The 17,915-nt window shown below is 37.4% G+C and overlaps 1 protein-coding gene across 1 annotated transcript; it reads left to right on the top strand.

Annotated features, from left to right (window-relative positions):
- The first annotated feature begins 15,611 nt into the window (after positions 1–15,611).
- On the top strand, positions 15,612–17,915 carry LOC131633895 (uncharacterized). The gene is made up of 3 exons (XM_058904569.1): positions 15,612–16,824; positions 16,954–17,186; positions 17,532–17,915. Exons 1-3 carry the CDS (start codon positions 15,612–15,614, stop codon positions 17,913–17,915), a joined length of 1,830 nt encoding a protein of 609 aa, XP_058760552.1.

The raw sequence follows: 17,915 nt of genomic DNA, 5'->3' as shown, positions 1-17,915 counted from the left end.
CTCATGGTATCACACTAGAAGCTCTTCAAGGTCAGAAGACAAGAAGATGCTCTGCACCAAGCTGTTTGACTCTGATGATATTCAAACGTTGTTCACACAAACATCAGATCAGAAGCAAGTACAAGATGGCCAGATGATAGTGCCTCCTAATTCAAAAAGTTCCTCCATTAGAACAACAGAAAAAACGAGGCTTTTGTAAATATCATGGTTTTTTAGGCCATAAAACCTCACAATGCTTTCTTTTCAGGGATCTAATTCAGAATGCTATCAAGGATGGACGTTTGAAATTCGCTGATAAGACAAAGAATCACATGAAGGTTGATGCTGACCCCCTAAATGTTGCTGACACTAACTATGCTGAACCACTCGATGTCAACATGGTAGATGTGTATGAAACTGATATTGCTGAACGGGAGGTGATTTCATCTGGAAAGCAGGCTACTGAGGGCCTAAATGACGATGCAGCCTTCAATACTGATGTTGAAGAATCTGTCGAAACCAAAAGCAATGAGAATTTGAAGGAAAATACTACTGAGGCCACTGAAGAGCTCAGGGTGAAACTCCAACAGATAAAGATCTCTGAAGCTTCCCCAGAAGGTGTCAACATGGTGAATGTTAGACAACCTCTATCTGAACTAGAGGAGTTAGAGAAGCGTTTGTTGAGAGAACAAGGGAATATCAACGTGATAAAGTATCCTCAGAAAGGAGAAAGTTTGAAAGATTATCTTTGGAAGTGTCACGAGAAGAATGTTGGACGGGTGATAATGTGTCCAAGATGTTCGATCATGCTGAATAGGAGGGTCCAAGCTAACTACAAAATGGCCCAGCGAGAAAGGATGGAACAACCCTGGAGAGGAGGAAACCTATTGCTGAAAGTTTTTCCAAGGCTAGAAGAAAGCTTGGTGGGTTTCCTAGTTAGGTGTCACAAGGAAAGGACAAAGATTGTTATGTGTCCCAGATGTGGGGCAGTCTATGATAACCTTATGGGGCAATCATTCGAAAGAACACTATTCACTTCTGGTAGGGAATCTCAAGGACTCCGTCCCAACATGTATGTGTTCGACAATCGAACGCCATCAAAAAGGCTTGATAGTCCTCATCCTAAAGCTCTAAGAGTGACATTCAGACTCCCTGCAGACATACCCATGGATAGATGGACACAAGCAGGTGCAAGAAACAATAAGTGGTGAAGTTGGGACCAAGGGGGGAGAACTGCAATGGCCTATAGAAGGCAATTCTAGACCTCAAATCGAGAGATGTACAGGCTGGAGAATTACAAGGGTAAGAATCCTATGTCCAGATCCCAATGGAGAAGACACCTGAGGATGAAGAAGGCCCAGAAAGAATACAAGGCAAAGGAGGTTGGAGAGTCTAGCAGTACCAAAGTCCCAATGCAGGGGGCACGATCAAGCAAACCTCCGGTAGAACGCAAGCTATTCAGTTTTGAAAATGAGAAAGAAGAAGAAAAAATGCACTCTAGTCCTTGGAAAGAGGACGATAGAATGACAAATGATTTCGACTCAGACGGAGTGTCATCTATAAACTTTAATTGCAATGTAGTATCAGTGCTTCCTCATGAGTTTAACCAAGAAACAGAAGTGGAAGATTGCGAGGAAGCTGATGCAGAAGAGATGGCAAGACACAGACCTGTGTGTTATTATGTGCTAAACAAAGGGGATGTCGAAGAGTAGAATGCCTTCTTAGAGAGGCCTGACGAAGGCATGAGAAACCATCTGAAGCCACTTTACATAAGAGCCAAGATTGAAAATGTTGGCATTAACAAAGTCCTAGTAGATGGGGGGCAGCAGTGAATCTAATGCCCCAGTACATGCTGAAAAGAATTGGTATGTTCGACACTGATATAAGGCCACATAACATGGTATTCCATGAAGCTTTATCTATCCTTTTGAGTCATGGCCCGAAGTTGATCTCTATCGGGGGCCATATCCAGATTGTACTTATACTGTTTGACGAAGGCCTCTCTGAGGTCTCGAAAAGTACGAATCTCTGAACTGTCCAAGTTCATGTACCATTTGAGTGCAGCACCAGTCAGGCTGTCTTGAAAATAATGTATGAGCAATTGTTAATTATCAGTCTGAGTTGACATCCTTCGAGCGTACATCACGAGGTGACTTTGTGGGCATGAATTCCCTTTGTACTTCTCGAAATCTGGTACTTTGAATTTGTGAGGAATCTTAACATTTGGAACCAGACAGAGGTCTGCATCATTCTTTCCAAATAGATCTTGTCCTCGGAGAGCCTTGAGTTCCTTCTGCATTTGCAGAAACTGTTCCTAGAACTCGTCCAATCTTTCATACACGCCAGCGTCCTCACTGGGAGCATGATGATATACTTGTCCACCCGGTGGAGGAAAAGTATGCATAATCGGTTGTGGAGGAGCCATGACATCAGATCTTGGAATCTCAGCATTTTGTTGTGCGAAACCCATTGTTGTTGCTCCCGGAACTTCGATTTCCAGAGGTCTGTAACCCTCCGGCAGTTGCATATCCATTGTAGCCCTTGGAACTTCAGAAACCGGGGGTATGTACCCATCTGGAATAAAGTTATACGGCATGCCCCAAGGTCGGTTGGGCGGCATGGTATACTGAGGAATAGGAGTAGAAAAAATCTCGGAAACCATAGTCCTTTGTGGTTCTTCTGGCGTTGGTTGATTTTGCGCAACTACCAGGGCTTCTACCATACTATTGAGCCTTTCAACAGCATCTTTAAGAGTAGTAACCTCTTCTCTGAGTTCTCCATTCTCTTGTTCAAAGTCTTCCATTCTTTTCTTGCGACTTGAACGAGTGTTGTATGAATGAGACAGCTTGAATGTCTTTGTTCACCTCCTTCTCCTCCTCTCTTTCTGGAGAAAGGAAAGTGACTATTAGATCCACGACAATTCTTGTGTCAGTGTGTAGTGATGCATGATGTGTAATTAAGTTAATATTTTTCAAGGAAACACCATAATTACGTTATGAAACATCAAACTTTTATTAATTAAGCGAAAAACGCCGTTTTTTACATACTTTGAAAAGGAAAATACAGAGAAACTCAGAGAAAGGACTCTAAAACTTTGACGAAGAGCCGACTTCACGTTCTAACATTTTCTTCTATTTCTTGAGTTGAGCGTTCTCTGACGTAAGTTGATCGATGATCCAGGAAGCAGGAGGGATATGATGAGAAAGTGACGATTGTGTCACTTGTCGATCGAGTACTTCAAGTAACTCATCCTTCCTTCTTAGGACGTTCTGAATCTCAACATTTTCCGTGTTGACAATTCGATACTTGTTTTTCCAAGCATTCCTTTCTTGGCATACTTTGTTTAATGCCGCTTGCAGTTTTTCAACATCGGTGGAGAAAAGGAAAATTGGTTCCCTTAGGGGAACAGGTTCTTGATGCTGATATGGCATCCTGAGCTTGAATGCTCTAACGCGTACCCATTGAAGGTAAGGATCCAAGGAGATGCAAAGGTGTTTTCCTAACAATCTTCTCCCTTTTGTATGAACAAGACGCCAGGCTTGGACATTTTCCTTCTTCAGCATGTTACCATGATCGTCGATGTTCTTGAAGAACAGACCCTCCAACTGAATACTACTTGGAATATTTTTCATGGGATAGTCGTGTTGACGACGGGCTAAAGCTAGATTGTAACTGATTCCTCCCTTAGTTCCAATAAGGGGTACGTTGGGGTAACTTCCACAACTGAAGATGATCTTGGTTTCGTCGTTGTCAGGACTACACCAATCAATGTCCGAATGAGTGAGAGACATGATTTTCTGTGACCAGTAAAGGTCATCCCTCATATTCTAGAAAGTGCTAGACTTCGGTAGGTGCGAGGCGAACCATTCGTATAGCAACGGTACGCAACATGTAATTAATCCTCCTCGCTGCAGGTTTCTTGAATGCACAGAGTGATAAGCATCCGCAAGCAAGGTTGGAACTGGATTTCCAATTAAGAAGATCTTAATTGCGTTGATGTCGATGAAGTCGTTAATGTTAGGGAACAAGAAGAATCTGTAGATAAGAAATGCCAAGATTTCCTCAAAAGCGGTCATATCTTGGATGCTGACAAAATACCGAGCTTGATCAAGCAGGAATTTGGAGGGTAATCCTTGAATTCCTCCTTTACTCACCATATGAGTTATGATGTCGACTACGTTCAAGGGAGTAGTTGCAGCAATGATAATATTGTCGGGATTCTTTTCCAAACCGGCATACGGATCTCGCGCGTTCTCCTTGAAAGCCTGGGGGTTAACCACCAGTTTTCCGAGCTTTTCCAATTCCTCGACCTTAGGAATCTTGAAGGTGTATTTCCTAGCTCTCTTACTTCCGTAATCCATGGTATAGATCTTTAAGTCCTTTCTCCGTTTCTCTCTTTCTATGAAGTTCAAAACGTTCGTTATTTAGTTTCCTTGAAAAACGACTCGAAAAAGACTCTTTTGTTTTTTTAGTTATTATGATGAATGCATGAATGCACACACAAGAGTTTTTAAACAAACATGGCGTAGAAGGGTATAGTGGTCATGGAGTCACAACGCAAACCTCGCCCCAAGGTAAAATAAGGATAAGGAATTTTGTACCTATAGAACGATTTCTAGGGATCTCAGAGTTTTTGCTCAACCTTAAAGATACGTTGATTGATATCTATAAGAGAGTTTTCTCTGAGTGTAGTATCTGCGTGACAATTACTTTCGTAATCACCGCTCTACGTCCTAAGAAAGGCTTTAAGTGGGGTTAATGTGTTTTTAGGTCCTCCTGGTACAAATCAGTCTCGGAATGCATTGGCGCAGTTAATCACAACCAGCCAGGAAAATCTCAAGAGTAGATTTGGGAACCAAGATTAGAGGGCCTTCACCGAGAAGACATCATCCATCCTATCTTATGTTGCACTCAAATTCGGGTATAGGATTTCTCACCACAAGGGGGAATCAAGCCCTTTCTCGATACAAAATAAACAAAATAAACAAATATATATGCAACAATCACATGATATGACACAGAGGTTAGACAGGACCTCTCTTGTTTGAGGGGGAATTTGGCATCCCTAATTCCTCATTGGGGCTGGACCAGCACAGGTCAACATTGGTTTGGATGAAAAACCAAGGTTTTTAACACTGAAGCTTCCCCAGCAGAGTCGCCATTTTTCTGTGGTGTCGTTTTCTTTACCTCCCCGTTTCACTTGGGAGGACGGCACGCTAGACCCTTCACGCGAAATTTGGAAGGAGAATGCGCCCGTGGCGGGATGAATTTTGTTTCAGTTCTTCCTAGGATATCACACGAACTTTTTAATTATCCTACGAGTAGAAAAGGGGAAAAAGATCTCAAATAAACCCTAAGAGTTTGCTAAGTGTGGGGATTCACCTAGACTAGAAATTCTAGAGCCCGGGGGGTCAGTTATACATAGGGAAGAGTTTAAGCACCCTACATATCCGTAGTACTCTACGGGAACCTTCTCTGTGTCATTGTGATTATGTTTGTTGCTTATTATTAGGAAATTTTCTCCTTTGTGTTAGGATAAAGAATTGAATTGGATTAAAAGAAAGACAGACAGACGAACTATTTTTGGTATTTTATTAGCTCGCTGAGATTCCTTGTGAACCTCATGCCTACATATCCCTAATGGAAGTCAGAGCTTAATGTAGTTCGGGGAACTAATTAGGGAAATTAATGATTTTTTTGGTACCTTGCTTGAAGCTCAAGGTTGAAGCTTGAATTAAATCTCTGTTTACAGTAAAGAGACATGAAGTCATCTTTATAGAGAGGTATTTCTACTATTCCACCACAAACATTTTAAAGTGACAGAAAAGCTGAATTCATTTCATCAAGATAGGGACCTTACTTGTATGTTTACGAGTATGCCAGTTGCGTGTCTATGGAATGAAAGAAGGATTCTCATCCAAATTAGGGAAAGTGTACAAGTCTGGGTTTGTTTGCCTCAGAGCATGCCTTTCAAAGTCCTAAATGGGAGAATGTTTGAAATTGAAATTGAAACTGTAATTGAAATTGAAATGTTTGTTTGATTGAATGTGGTGAGATAGGAGAAAGATCTCCCTATAGATATAAGCTATGTCTATTTACTGTTTGAAAGATTTGATTTTTTAGATGGCTTGTATGAGGCTCAAGCTTGAGGCTGATTGATTTATTATTTTATTGACTCTGGAAGATAACTCCACTAGGGATGGATTTAAACTTAAAGAGTTTTTGTGTTCTGTACAAAGCCCAGAATTGAGGCTGACTCTAGCTGGAGAGCATTTATTTGATGGATTTTATTTGGTGTTCTGTACAAAGCCCAGAATTGTGGTTGACTTTACTTAGGGAGACTCTATTTTGTGCCTTGTATGAAGCCCAATGTTGTGGCTGACTCTTAACTGGGAAAGTCATTATTTTATGCCTTTTATAAGGTCCAAGGTTGAGGCTGACTCTTTGGGGAGTTTTACTCTGCCGGAGGATTTATCTATTAAAAGACTGATTTTTTTGGAGGCTAACCCTTTCCAGGGATTTTGAATGAAAGCAGAAATATTATCTAATTGAGACTTCTTGTTTTAAAGCCCAAGATTAAGGCTGACACTGACTAAGGATAGATAACTATAGATCCTAGACTCTGCTAAGGAAAATTAGTGATGATAAGGGTGACAGAGACTGTCCATGTCTCTCATTCCAAAAGGTGTACTCAATATGAGATTGAGACAAACTTGGCTTGTTTAAAGTCTGGTTTAAAGTGGAAGAAACTCACCAGGATAGGCTAAAAGGTAACTAAAGACCTGTTCCTATGTTTATAAGAAACCTGATGGGTCCTTGTATACAAGCTCAAGAGGAAGCTGGAAATGCTTTTAAGAAGCCTGTGGGTCCTTGTACAAAGCCCAAGAGGAGGCTAATCGAGGGTCATCGAGGGTCCTTGTTATAGCACAAGAGAAAGCTATGTAGTTTTGAACTTATTTTGGCTTTAAGCAAATGGGTAAGAGGTTTCACCGGGAATAATTCCTCTCTGGGTGGATGTATCCTATTTTGGGTTCTAAGGCTTTTTCAAGATGTTTCACCGAGAATAATTCATCTTGAGGGTTTGAACTAAAGATCTCTAATTAGGAAAGAGCCTTCACCGGGAAGACATTCTCAATCCTAGGCCATAGTCCTAAAATATATATATATATATATATATATATATATATATATATATATATATATATATATATATATATATATATATATATATATATATATATATATATATATATATATATATATAGTTTAACTGTCTTAGGGTTTACACTCAGACGTAGTTCTAAACAATATATAAACAGTTTATATTTGACAGTAATTTAAAATAAAGACTGTAAATTGAAAGCTATAAAGCCTAACCTAGATGGAGTGGAGGCCTTTGAAGATGTATGTACAAAGCCTCACCAGCAATTTTATTGATAACAGTTGAATATTTATGATAAACAGTTAAGGGTTTTTGAAAACAAAAGAAGTGAAGATGGACAAAGGTCACATAGGTATCTGAAGAGTTTCACCGGGAATAATGCCCTTCAAATACCAGAAGAATGTTTTGAAAACAGAAAGAAGATTTTGTAAATACAATTTTTGAAAACAAACTATGAAAAGAAAAAGGTGTTGGGACTTACACTCTAATAGAGGCCCAGTACTTTATAGTATTGGTTGACTGTGGTGAAAATAGTTGAAAAAGATTTTCAATTTGAAATGATTACCGTTGTGAAAACAGTTAATTAAAATAAAAGAGGGGCTGGGACTTACACTCTATTAGAGGCCCAATGAAATTTATTTACTTTCTATGAAAACAGTTGAAGAGAAATGAGATGATGTAAAGTTCCGTAGTCTGAGAACCTTGGTCGTCTGTTTAATTTGAAGTTTGAAAACAATTTTGAATTTTGACAAAAGTCAACTTAGTTAGGGTAAATAAAAAATCTATACCTTATTAAGACCTAAATGATTAGGGTTTTATCACTAAAATATTTATGAGAGATTATGTTTTGAAAATTCAAGGAAATCATGTATTAAAATATTTTTTTAAATACTTAAAACACACCATTTTTTAACCTAATAAAATACATGAAATAAAGAATATTTTTTGTGATTTTTTTACTATTCATAAAATACATATATTAATTGATAAGTGTGTGAAAAATGAAGTGAAAATGAATTAATTTGATTGGTTAAATAATTGTGTGAAGTTGGTGAAAAAAATGAGAGAAAATGAGTGTAAAAAATAGTTTTGGCCCTTGGAAGGTTTGAACCCACGCCCTCATAGTCACACACTCAAAATAAAACCACTGGGCCAAACGCCAGTTGGTGATTATAACACGCGCGCAGTTGGTTTTGTTTTAAAACAAGTTTGAAATCTTTGAAAAATAAAAGGATCAAAAAGTCTGGGGCGAGGGGGATTCGAACCCCAGACTTGAGGCATGAAGAGACTAAGAGCGCATGTGAGGCCACTAGGGAAAACGATGAATTCGTTTATAAAACGCATACCATTCAAAATAAAATAAACTCTGCCCCTTGGATTTGAATTTTGCGCGCCACAGCCATGGTCGTCTTCAACCTCAAGCTTGAAGATTTTGAATTTGCTAACTTGCTCAATTCTCAACCAAACAGGGTGATGTAAACATGGAATTCACTCTAAATTTCCTCACGAACTCAAATATGCAACTAACACAAATTTATATTAACTATATCTAACCAATTTACTAAAAAACGTGAAGAACCCTAAAATTTGAAAATCAAATTAAATGGCTATACTGAAAGATAAATGAATGATGATAGAGGGTTTTTAATCCTCTTATGATGCTGAACAAACTAGTATCGAGATATATGAGAAAGAGTACTCAAATAAGTGGGTTAGAGTTTGAAAAAATACCTCTGAAAATGGAGGCTGTGAGGATGATGATGAGCACCTGGGCTTGTGTGAATGATCCTAAAAGCTTCCTGGGGACTCAATGATGCTAACTGAATACTTATTATGACTTGAATCCCTTTGAATCGTCCAACTCGACTCCTTCAAATTGAGCTTCAAGTGAACATGGAGGTTGATGAATTTGTAGTTACAGATGTGCTGCAGGCATCTGAATAGCTTCACTACACCTCTGGGAACGTGTTGATGTGCTTGGCTTGGCTTGTTACCTTCTGAATTCTTCTACAGACCTCCAATTGCTTAAGCTCCAAAGTGAGAGTGACTATGGTGTTACTCCACTTACAGAAGTGATCCAGGTGCTTGGATCACCTCTAATGAACCTCCTTGAGATGTTAGAATGCTTACTTCTCAAAGAAGAGCTCTGGTTTGAAGATATCGATTCTTCTTGCCAACGAACTTTGAAAAACCATAAGCATGAGGGAGAGAAAGAGAAATCAAGAATTGGAGTTGCTTTGGTGTGTTTGATACTGAGGTATGCACTTGTATTTATAGGCAAAATGTTCAAAGCAATTGGAGATAGTAAGCTTGCTTAGTGAAGTCATTTTGGTTTCTTGGCCATGAAGGAATTCAAGGAATCTCCAAGATGCAGTGATGGTGTTTTTTAGCTAGCTCCCCATCCATTGATCTTTTCTGATCTTTGGGGACAGACATGAAGTGTAGAGCTCTCTAATTGGCTTAGAAAAGATTCCAATTGATGAATCACCATTTGCCATAAATTCCTAAATGTAATGATTACTTAATCACATGGCTTTGATTTTTGGATGTTTTGGAATCTTGATGCAAATGATTCAAATGATTCTCTCCAATCTCTTTTAATATATTTGAAGTGTACATGCACCATTTAGTATAGGTCCTTGCACGAAAATGACCAAAACCAAAATTGGTTATGCCTTAAAACTTCACTCCATGGGCCTAACTTTGAACAAACATAACTCCTAACTCAAAATGAATTTTGAGAAGGTTGAATGTAATTTGGAAATATCTTGGCATGTACTTCAATCCATTAGTTTGGAGTTTCTTCAAAATCCTTTGGGAAATTTGTGAAAAAGTCCCATAAAGTTTGGAGAAAACTAGGGTTTCTTTGCTAGTTTTGTTAAGGCAACAACTTTGAAGCTCCATATCTCTTCAATGATTGATTTTTAGCCAAAAACTTATATGTGACAAAGTTGTTCATTGAATCAAAATCGACAACTTTTATGTTGGAAGTTTTTTTCAGTTTGTACTTGAAATTTTGAGATATTGCCTTCCAAAGTTTTGAAAAAAAGACCTTTAAACACTTAGAAAAATTTCTAAGTATGAAAAGTCAATCTTTGCCTTTTTTATTCTTGATTGATTTTCTTGATTTTCTTTGGTCAAATGACTTCAATAATCATATATTGATGATATTGATCCTTAAAAGTCATGCCTTGACCCAAAACCCTAAAAGTCAAAGGTGGTCCTATACAATTGACTTTTTCCAGATGAAGTGAATTCTTGGGCTTTGGCAATGAATCAAGTTCTCCTCTTCAAATGAATGATATGAATGGATTATATTGAGGTAATAGAAGCTATTGAGTCATGTTTTGAGTTTTGGATCCATGTCCTGATTAAAAGTGAACTGTGCAGGTGAATTAGGGTAAAAACCCTAATTGTCGACCAGATGAAATTGATGATTGTAGACCTTGAATTGAAGTGTAATGCCTTATGTATATTGTCATATGAGCTAATTGAAGATGATTGAAGCCTTTGAGTGATGCCCTGGAGCCCTCTAGGGTTTCCCAAATGTGATCCCGGATTTTAGTCTTTGATGGGCTCAAAACCCTAGGCCGGTGAAGTAAGCAAACTTGGGTCCAGGTAATGGGTGTCTAATCAATCATAGGTGAATAGAATGAAGTTTTTGAGTCTTATGTTTGTGTTGGAGACCATCCATTTTATTGATTGATCATTTGCCCGAGCTCTTTTGTTTCTGAACACCCTCGATTAAGCACCAGATGAACAAGTGACTGTTCTGAGTATCTGTTTTGATTCTGATGAAAAGCCTGAAAGTATGACATCTCAGGGGGGGTCAAAATTAGGGTATGACACAACATATCCGAATTTATTATGGAAAAATCTTTCTTCTCCACCATATGAGCTAGGCTCCGATTGTCTGTTTCGAAGTGAACATCAAAGAAACAACTTTTCAACACCACATTAAGGGCCTTGTTAGGAGCCATAGTTTCAGCCACCATCATGTTAAATAGAATAACTTATTAAAATATTTACAAAGGTTTTTTCTTTACCCACCTCCCTATAGGGGTCACCCCCAGCGAAAACCCCACTTTACCCCACCTTCAGAAATGCATTTCCGAAATTTTTTTTTTCTAAATTTTTCCAGATTTCGGAAGTGCACTTCCGAAAAAATCCAAAAAATTGGGTTTTTGATTAATTCGGAGATGCATCTCCGAAAAAACAAAAAAATTTTAAAAATCCCAAAAATTAAAAATTTTAGGATATTAATTAATTCACATATCATAAATTTGATATAATTTATGAGTAATAAATAGTAATAATTATATATTTTGATATAATTTATGAGTTATGAATAATAATTATTATATATTTCTATTCTGATTCATATTTTAAAATTTAAAATAATTTTAATTAAAATAATTAAAATAATTTCACCTACAAAATGAGTTATAATTTTTTATTTATATATTTATATATTTATAATAATTATTATATATTTATATATTTACAAAAAACTTTTAAAAATGAGTGTTTTAATTTATATATTTATATATTTATATAACAATTATAATAATTATTATATATTTATAAAAATTATTATATATTTATATCTTTATATAATAATTATTATATATTAATTATAAATATATTTATATATTTATATAATAGTTATAAAAATTAAAGAAATGAGTGTTTTAATTTATAATAATTATTATATATTTATATAATAATTATTATATATTTATATATTTCACTTACAAAATCAAAAATTATTATTATATATTTATATATTCCTATTCTGATTCATAATTAAAAATGAGTTATAATTTTTTATTTAATTTAAAAAAATTAAAAAAAAGATTTTATCTTAACTTTATTTAATGAATAAATTTTATATTTAATTATATATAATTCAAAATTTACTTATGAAATTAAAATGCTTTTGATTTATATAAGTTAATAAAATAATTTTTAACTTTAAAATTGTATAGGAAATTTTGATTCACCTTCATTTTATTGATTCACCTTGATTTTATACCTATTAATTGTATTGATTTACCTTGATTTTAATTTTTTTAATAATTATTAAAATCTTTCGGAAGTGTATATCCGAAACATTCCAAGACCAATTTGGTCTTGGAATATTTCGAATATGCATCTCCGAAGACACCCCTCTCCCAAAAAGAGTGTTTTCGGAAATGTATCTCCGGAAACCCAAAAAGGGGTGTTTTCGGAAATGCATCTCTGAAAACACCTTTTTTCAAGTTTTCGGAAGTGTATTTCTGAAATAAGACAAATTTTGAAAAAAATACATTTTGAAAATGCATTTATGAAGTTAGGGATATTTTGAGTTTTTTACCAGAGGTGGCCAAGAAATTAGAGAGGTGGGTAAAAAAATTTCCTTTAAAAATTAATTGTTACAAATATTTACCTTTTAAGTCATACTAGTGTCTCTACCCGTGCAAGGCACGGGATAAAATTTCTTATACTAAAAAAATGTTTTATATTTATTTATAATTTATAAATAAAGTAATATTAACATCTGTCTTTGTTATTAGTTGCACAAAAAAATATTTTTTTATCAATAATAAACTATATTTTGTTTACAAAAATTTCTTTATTATTTAAATATTCAATTTTTTTAACTATAAAATAATTTTTAAAATTTTAAATTATGATGCTAATTTAAAAAGAATGGAATTGATAAAAAAAAATTGTAAGTTACCAAAAAAATCATTTAGTCTTTAAATATATAATATCAAATTAAGAAATTAAAACGAAAAACTTTTTTAAAATTGCTCGATATGAAATAAATAAATAAATAAGATCTCATTTTAAAGATGACCTATGTAATACCCAATATCATATTTGTTCAATCATTATTACTACTAATGTGATTGGTATAAAAGGAGATGGATAAATATGATATATATTTCTACTAATTGGTCTATTGTTCTAACTAAACCTATTAGTGGCAATAAGAGGGGTATATTGGTAATTTCACTCTTAAATAGAATTGGGACTTGTTTGGTTCCCTCATTCTCTCCTTGGTCAAAACAAAATTTTTGTGAGAAAGAAAAAGAAGAAAAGAAGCGTGGAAAGAGAGGAAGAGGAGAAAAGTTCCAACTTGGTCCAAAGCTCACTACTTGCATGCAGCAGATTCTGTCCTAGCCTTGATTCTACCATAACCTCCATCTTGCTACAGCTTCATCATCATCTTCTTCATCTCTAAGGTGAGTCCCTAGTTAGCAACCATGGGGTTTTGCATGTGGGGATTCAATTGGGGTTTAGGGATTGTGAGCAAATCATGAATCAATGATGCTAACTAAGTTGTTCTGCTATAATCTTTGCATGTTGATGTTCTTAAATGTATTTGTATGATGCAATTTCATTGGGACTGTTTTATAAGTGTAGGGGATCAACCATGGGATGTTTGGGACTGGTTTAGAGCTTCTAAAACGCAGAAAATTGATTCTGCTACAGGGTATTCGGTTACGGGTCTTTGGGTAACCGATTACTCTGTTAAAAATGCAATTTTGGACTGTTTTTAGTGCCATTAATCGGTTACTGAGTTTGGGTAATCGGTTACCCTGGGCGCAGAGGGAAAAAAATCAGCAAACTTCGGAAATTCGTAACTTTTGTGTCGTAAGTCCGTTTCGCGCAAACTTTATATCGTTGGAAAGCTAGCGACGTGTACTTTCTAATAAAATTGGTCCCCAAACCAGAATGCTAGATTTAATTATATTTGAACCCCACTTAGTGTGTCGCGTCGAGTGAAATTGAATGTTGCTATTTCCCTTGAGAACAGTTTCGTTCCGTAAAGGGAACCGAATGTCTCCTTAGTCATGTGAGACTTGTTTAATTGGTATTTAAACATGCTAATGTCATATATGATCATGGATGTGGTAATTTTAATATGTGAATTATGCATGATTAGAATGAATTAATCTCATTGCACTTAATTGCTACATTATGTTTACATGTGAATGCTATATTGTGATGAGTATATTGTTGATGCCCGTTGTTTGAGTTAAACAATTGGGATTGTGTGCCTGTGTGATTGGCGATTGATATGTGTGTATGCTTGAATCGAAACGGGCCGGGGGATAGGTTGCGTTATGTCCCGGGATTTGTGATCAATGGGACAGCTCCGATCATGTGATCTTGGGCTCACACCTGAGCTACCGTTGCAGTGTGCTTGTGAGGGTCTTGAGGCATTTTCCCACTTGGCATTAACACACTTGCGTGCTCGGTATGGTGGCGTTGTACGGCCAAGTAGGCCTACGCATGACAGGTAAACCATCTCTTGTGGTGCCATGTAGGCTACATCACTAGGCTTTCGCCCGATGGACCCATGTGTCAAGATGGCGTATTGTACTCGGCGTTAACACATGTGCGTGAAGATGGTTAACGGGACAATGACGCCAATTAGGATAAGGTCATCTCGCGGCCATTTAGGCTTGTGCGGACCCGTCTAATCATCTTGTGGTGTGCTTGTACAAGTCTCTTGATAATAGACATGGGCGTGATTCATCGAGGGTGTGTTTTTATAACCTAGTCGAGGCATTAACGCGTTTCTGGATTCCCCGTATATGGATGCGGGTTTTGCATACTTGGTTGCTTATATAATTGTATATTTGCATTATTCATCCAATGGAGGATGAATTGATTATTTGCTCCGTATTTGTACCGGAAGTAAGAATAACCCCGAATTAATGGTGGATTCGTTCATTTTTGTATGTTCCCTTTAGACCCGAGTGGACTAATAGGATAGGCGGACTCACTGAGATTTAGTAAACTCATCCCATTCCAATTATATTTTTTTTCAGGTGGTTCGAGACAAGATCGTGGTAAGGGAAAGATGGATTAGATCTTTTGGCGGTGCTTGGATGTTTCTCTTAGTTCTTTATCGTGCTTACTAGTTCTTATGTTTTGGACATGTACTCCTATGATGTACTTGTATTTTGGCCATGATACATTCGGCTTATGTATTTATGTACTTCTAATTCCACTGTGAATATTATGTATTTGTCGTCTATGAACCATAATTAATACTTTATGCATATTATTCTAGACATATATGTGTGGGGTGTTACAGTTGGTATCAGAGCAGGTCGATCCTCGACTTTGCTAAGACGCATCATAATGCAGTACAATTCTGCCTTATATGTGTATAATCAGTATGATTCCTTATGTCTTATTTATGGTATTGAGCCTGATCAACTTGATTCCATGCGTAGGACAGACAGGGAGATGGCTGAGCAGCGCAGAGGTCCCGGAAGGCCCAGAACTAGGAACGTGGAGCTCGAGCAAGCAACCGGAAGTGCAGGTGTGCCTTGGAAACAGATGATGCAGCAGATGATACAGCAAAATCAGATGATGGCTCAAATGATGCAAGGCATACAAGGACAACAACCTCCTACTCAAGTTCCCGTTCCTCAAGCTGCAGCTGATGATACAGCAAAATCAGATGATGGCTCAAATGATGCAAGGCATACAAGGACAACAACCTCCTACTCAAGTTCCCGTTCCTCAAGCTGCAGCTGGACCAGACTTTCGTGCCTTCTTCAGGATGGATCCTCCAGAGTTTATTGGCGGACTTGACTCTCTTTTGGCCCATGATTGGTTAGCTGGTATGGAAAAGGTGTTCCAAGCTATTCAGTGTACTGAAGAAGAAAAGGTGATCTTTGCTACTCAGAAGATGAAGGGACCGGCTCTTAGGTGGTGGAACACTGCATCCATTTATTTCACCACACAAGAGATTCCTAAGGATTGGCAACACTTCAAAGTGGCATTCTTGGAGAAGTATTTCCCTAATAGTGTGAGGACTCAGAAGGAGCGAGAATTCCATAACTTCAAGCAAGGCAACATGTCTGTTTCAGAATATGCAGAGAAGTTTAAAGACTTGGCTGATTACACCCGACAAGCTGTTTATGCACCATATGAACTATGGAAGATTGACCAGTTCATGATGGGTTTAAGGGCCGACATTTCTCACAGTGTTTCCCAAAGAGAGTTCACTACTTATGTTGAATGTTTGAGGCAATGCTATGTTGCTGAAAACAGCTTGAAGAGGGTTCAAGAAGAGAGGAACCAGAACAGGACTAATTTTAGGGAGCAAGGAAGATCTACTCAACACTTGAGGCCCCGTAATCCTCCATCAAAGAAGAAGCAGGTTTATGGTGACCAATCAGCTCAACCGCCTTATTGTCGCAAGTGTAATAGGAAGCACATCAGGGAGTGCACCAACTCTTCAGTGACTTGTTACGAGTGTGGCGAGCCAGGTCACATATCCATATTCTGCCCCAATAAGAGAGCTCCTGAGAAGACTACAGGTCGTGTGTACACCCTGGATGCAAGAAAGGCCAAGGGAAACAACAATCTCATTGCGGGTACGTGTTATGTTAACAACCAAACTTTATGTGTTTTAGTCGATTGTGGAGCTACTCATTCTTTTATCTCTACCGAGTGTGTTTACCGACTTGGTTTGGAAGTTACTCCATTACCCAATCCTATGATTATTTCTTCGGCAAAGGATGATACCGTGGAAGCTAGACTGATTTGTAAGGGTTGTTCGGTGTCTTTCAATGGTCGTGACTTCCCGATTGATCTAATTAGCTTACCCCTCAAGAGGCTTGATGTTATTCTAGGGATGGATTGGTTATCTCTTAATTTGGTGTATATTGGTTGCAAGGAGAAGGCCATATTCATTCCTGCAGAAGAGACTTCTTCCGATGATGCAATTACCAAGTTGATAGAAGGTACGATCAGCGCGGTTAATTATCTCTTTTCTCAAGAGAGATCCTTTCTTCTAGTTCTTTCTAAGGAACCTACTGTAAGGGTAGATTTACGTGAGATTCCTGTGGTTTGCGAATTTCCTGAGGATATCACTTCTCTTCCTCCGGAAAGGGAAGCGGAATTCTCAATTGATCTTGTTCCTGGAACTGCCCCAGTTTCTATCACTCCATATAGGATGTCTCCTATTGAACTCAGAGAACTGAAGAGCCAATTAGAAGAGCTTCTTGCTAAGCATTTTATCCAACCCAGTGTTTCTCCATGGGGAGCTCCTGTTCTTTTGGTAAAGAAGAAAGATAGAAGTATGCGTTTGTGCATCGATTATCGTCAGCTGAACAAAGTTACCATAAAGAACAAATATCCATTACCACGGATTGATGACCTCCTAGATCAGTTGAAAGGATCCAGTGTGTTCTCGAAGATTGATCTTAGGTCAGGATACCATCAAATCCGAGTGAAGAGCTCAGATGTACCTAAGACTGCATTCAGGACTCGATATGGTCACTACGAGTTTTTAGTTATGCCATTTGGTGTGACTAATGCTCCGGAAGTTTTCATGGATTACATGAATCGAATATTTCAACCATATCTGGACCAGTTTGTGGTAATCTTCATTGATGACATTCTGGTGTATTCCCGTACTCCCGAAGATCACGAAGAGCACTTGCAGATTGTGTTGTCTACGCTTCGAGAGAAACAATTGTATGCCAAGTTCAGTAAGTGTGAATTTTGGCTATCCGAAGTAAGTTTTCTTGGTCACGTCATCTCTGGTGGAGGCGTGGCAGTAGATCCTTCTAAAGTAGAAGCGGTGGTGAATTGGGATCGACCGAGGAGTGTGACTGAAGTCAGAAGCTTCCTAGGTTTGGCAAGTTATTACCGGAGATTTATTATGGGGTTTGCTAAGTTAGCCTTACCATTAACAAAGCTTACACGGAAGGAGGTTGCTTTTGAATGGAATTCCGAGTGTGAGCAGAGTTTTTAG

Source organism: Vicia villosa, unplaced genomic scaffold (assembly GCF_029867415.1).
Source record: "Vicia villosa cultivar HV-30 ecotype Madison, WI unplaced genomic scaffold, Vvil1.0 ctg.001188F_1_1, whole genome shotgun sequence".
In the NCBI taxonomy this organism is placed as follows: Eukaryota; Viridiplantae; Streptophyta; class Magnoliopsida; order Fabales; family Fabaceae; genus Vicia; species Vicia villosa.
The sequence above is the reverse complement of the archived record's forward strand: the minus strand, read 5'-3'. Positions and strand labels throughout refer to the sequence as shown.

Bases quoted from the DNA above. Each gene is read 5' to 3' on its own strand.
- LOC131633895 (XM_058904569.1), top strand. From the start codon at position 15,612: ATGGCTCAAATGATGCAAGGCATACAAGGACAACAACCTCCTACTCAA. The intron at 16,825-16,953 runs GTTGCAAGGAGA...CCTTTCTTCTAG, and splicing joins TCTTAATTTGGTGTATATTG to TTCTTTCTAAGGAACCTACT. The intron at 17,187-17,531 runs GTTTCTCCATGG...TATCTGGACCAG, and splicing joins AGCATTTTATCCAACCCAGT to TTTGTGGTAATCTTCATTGA.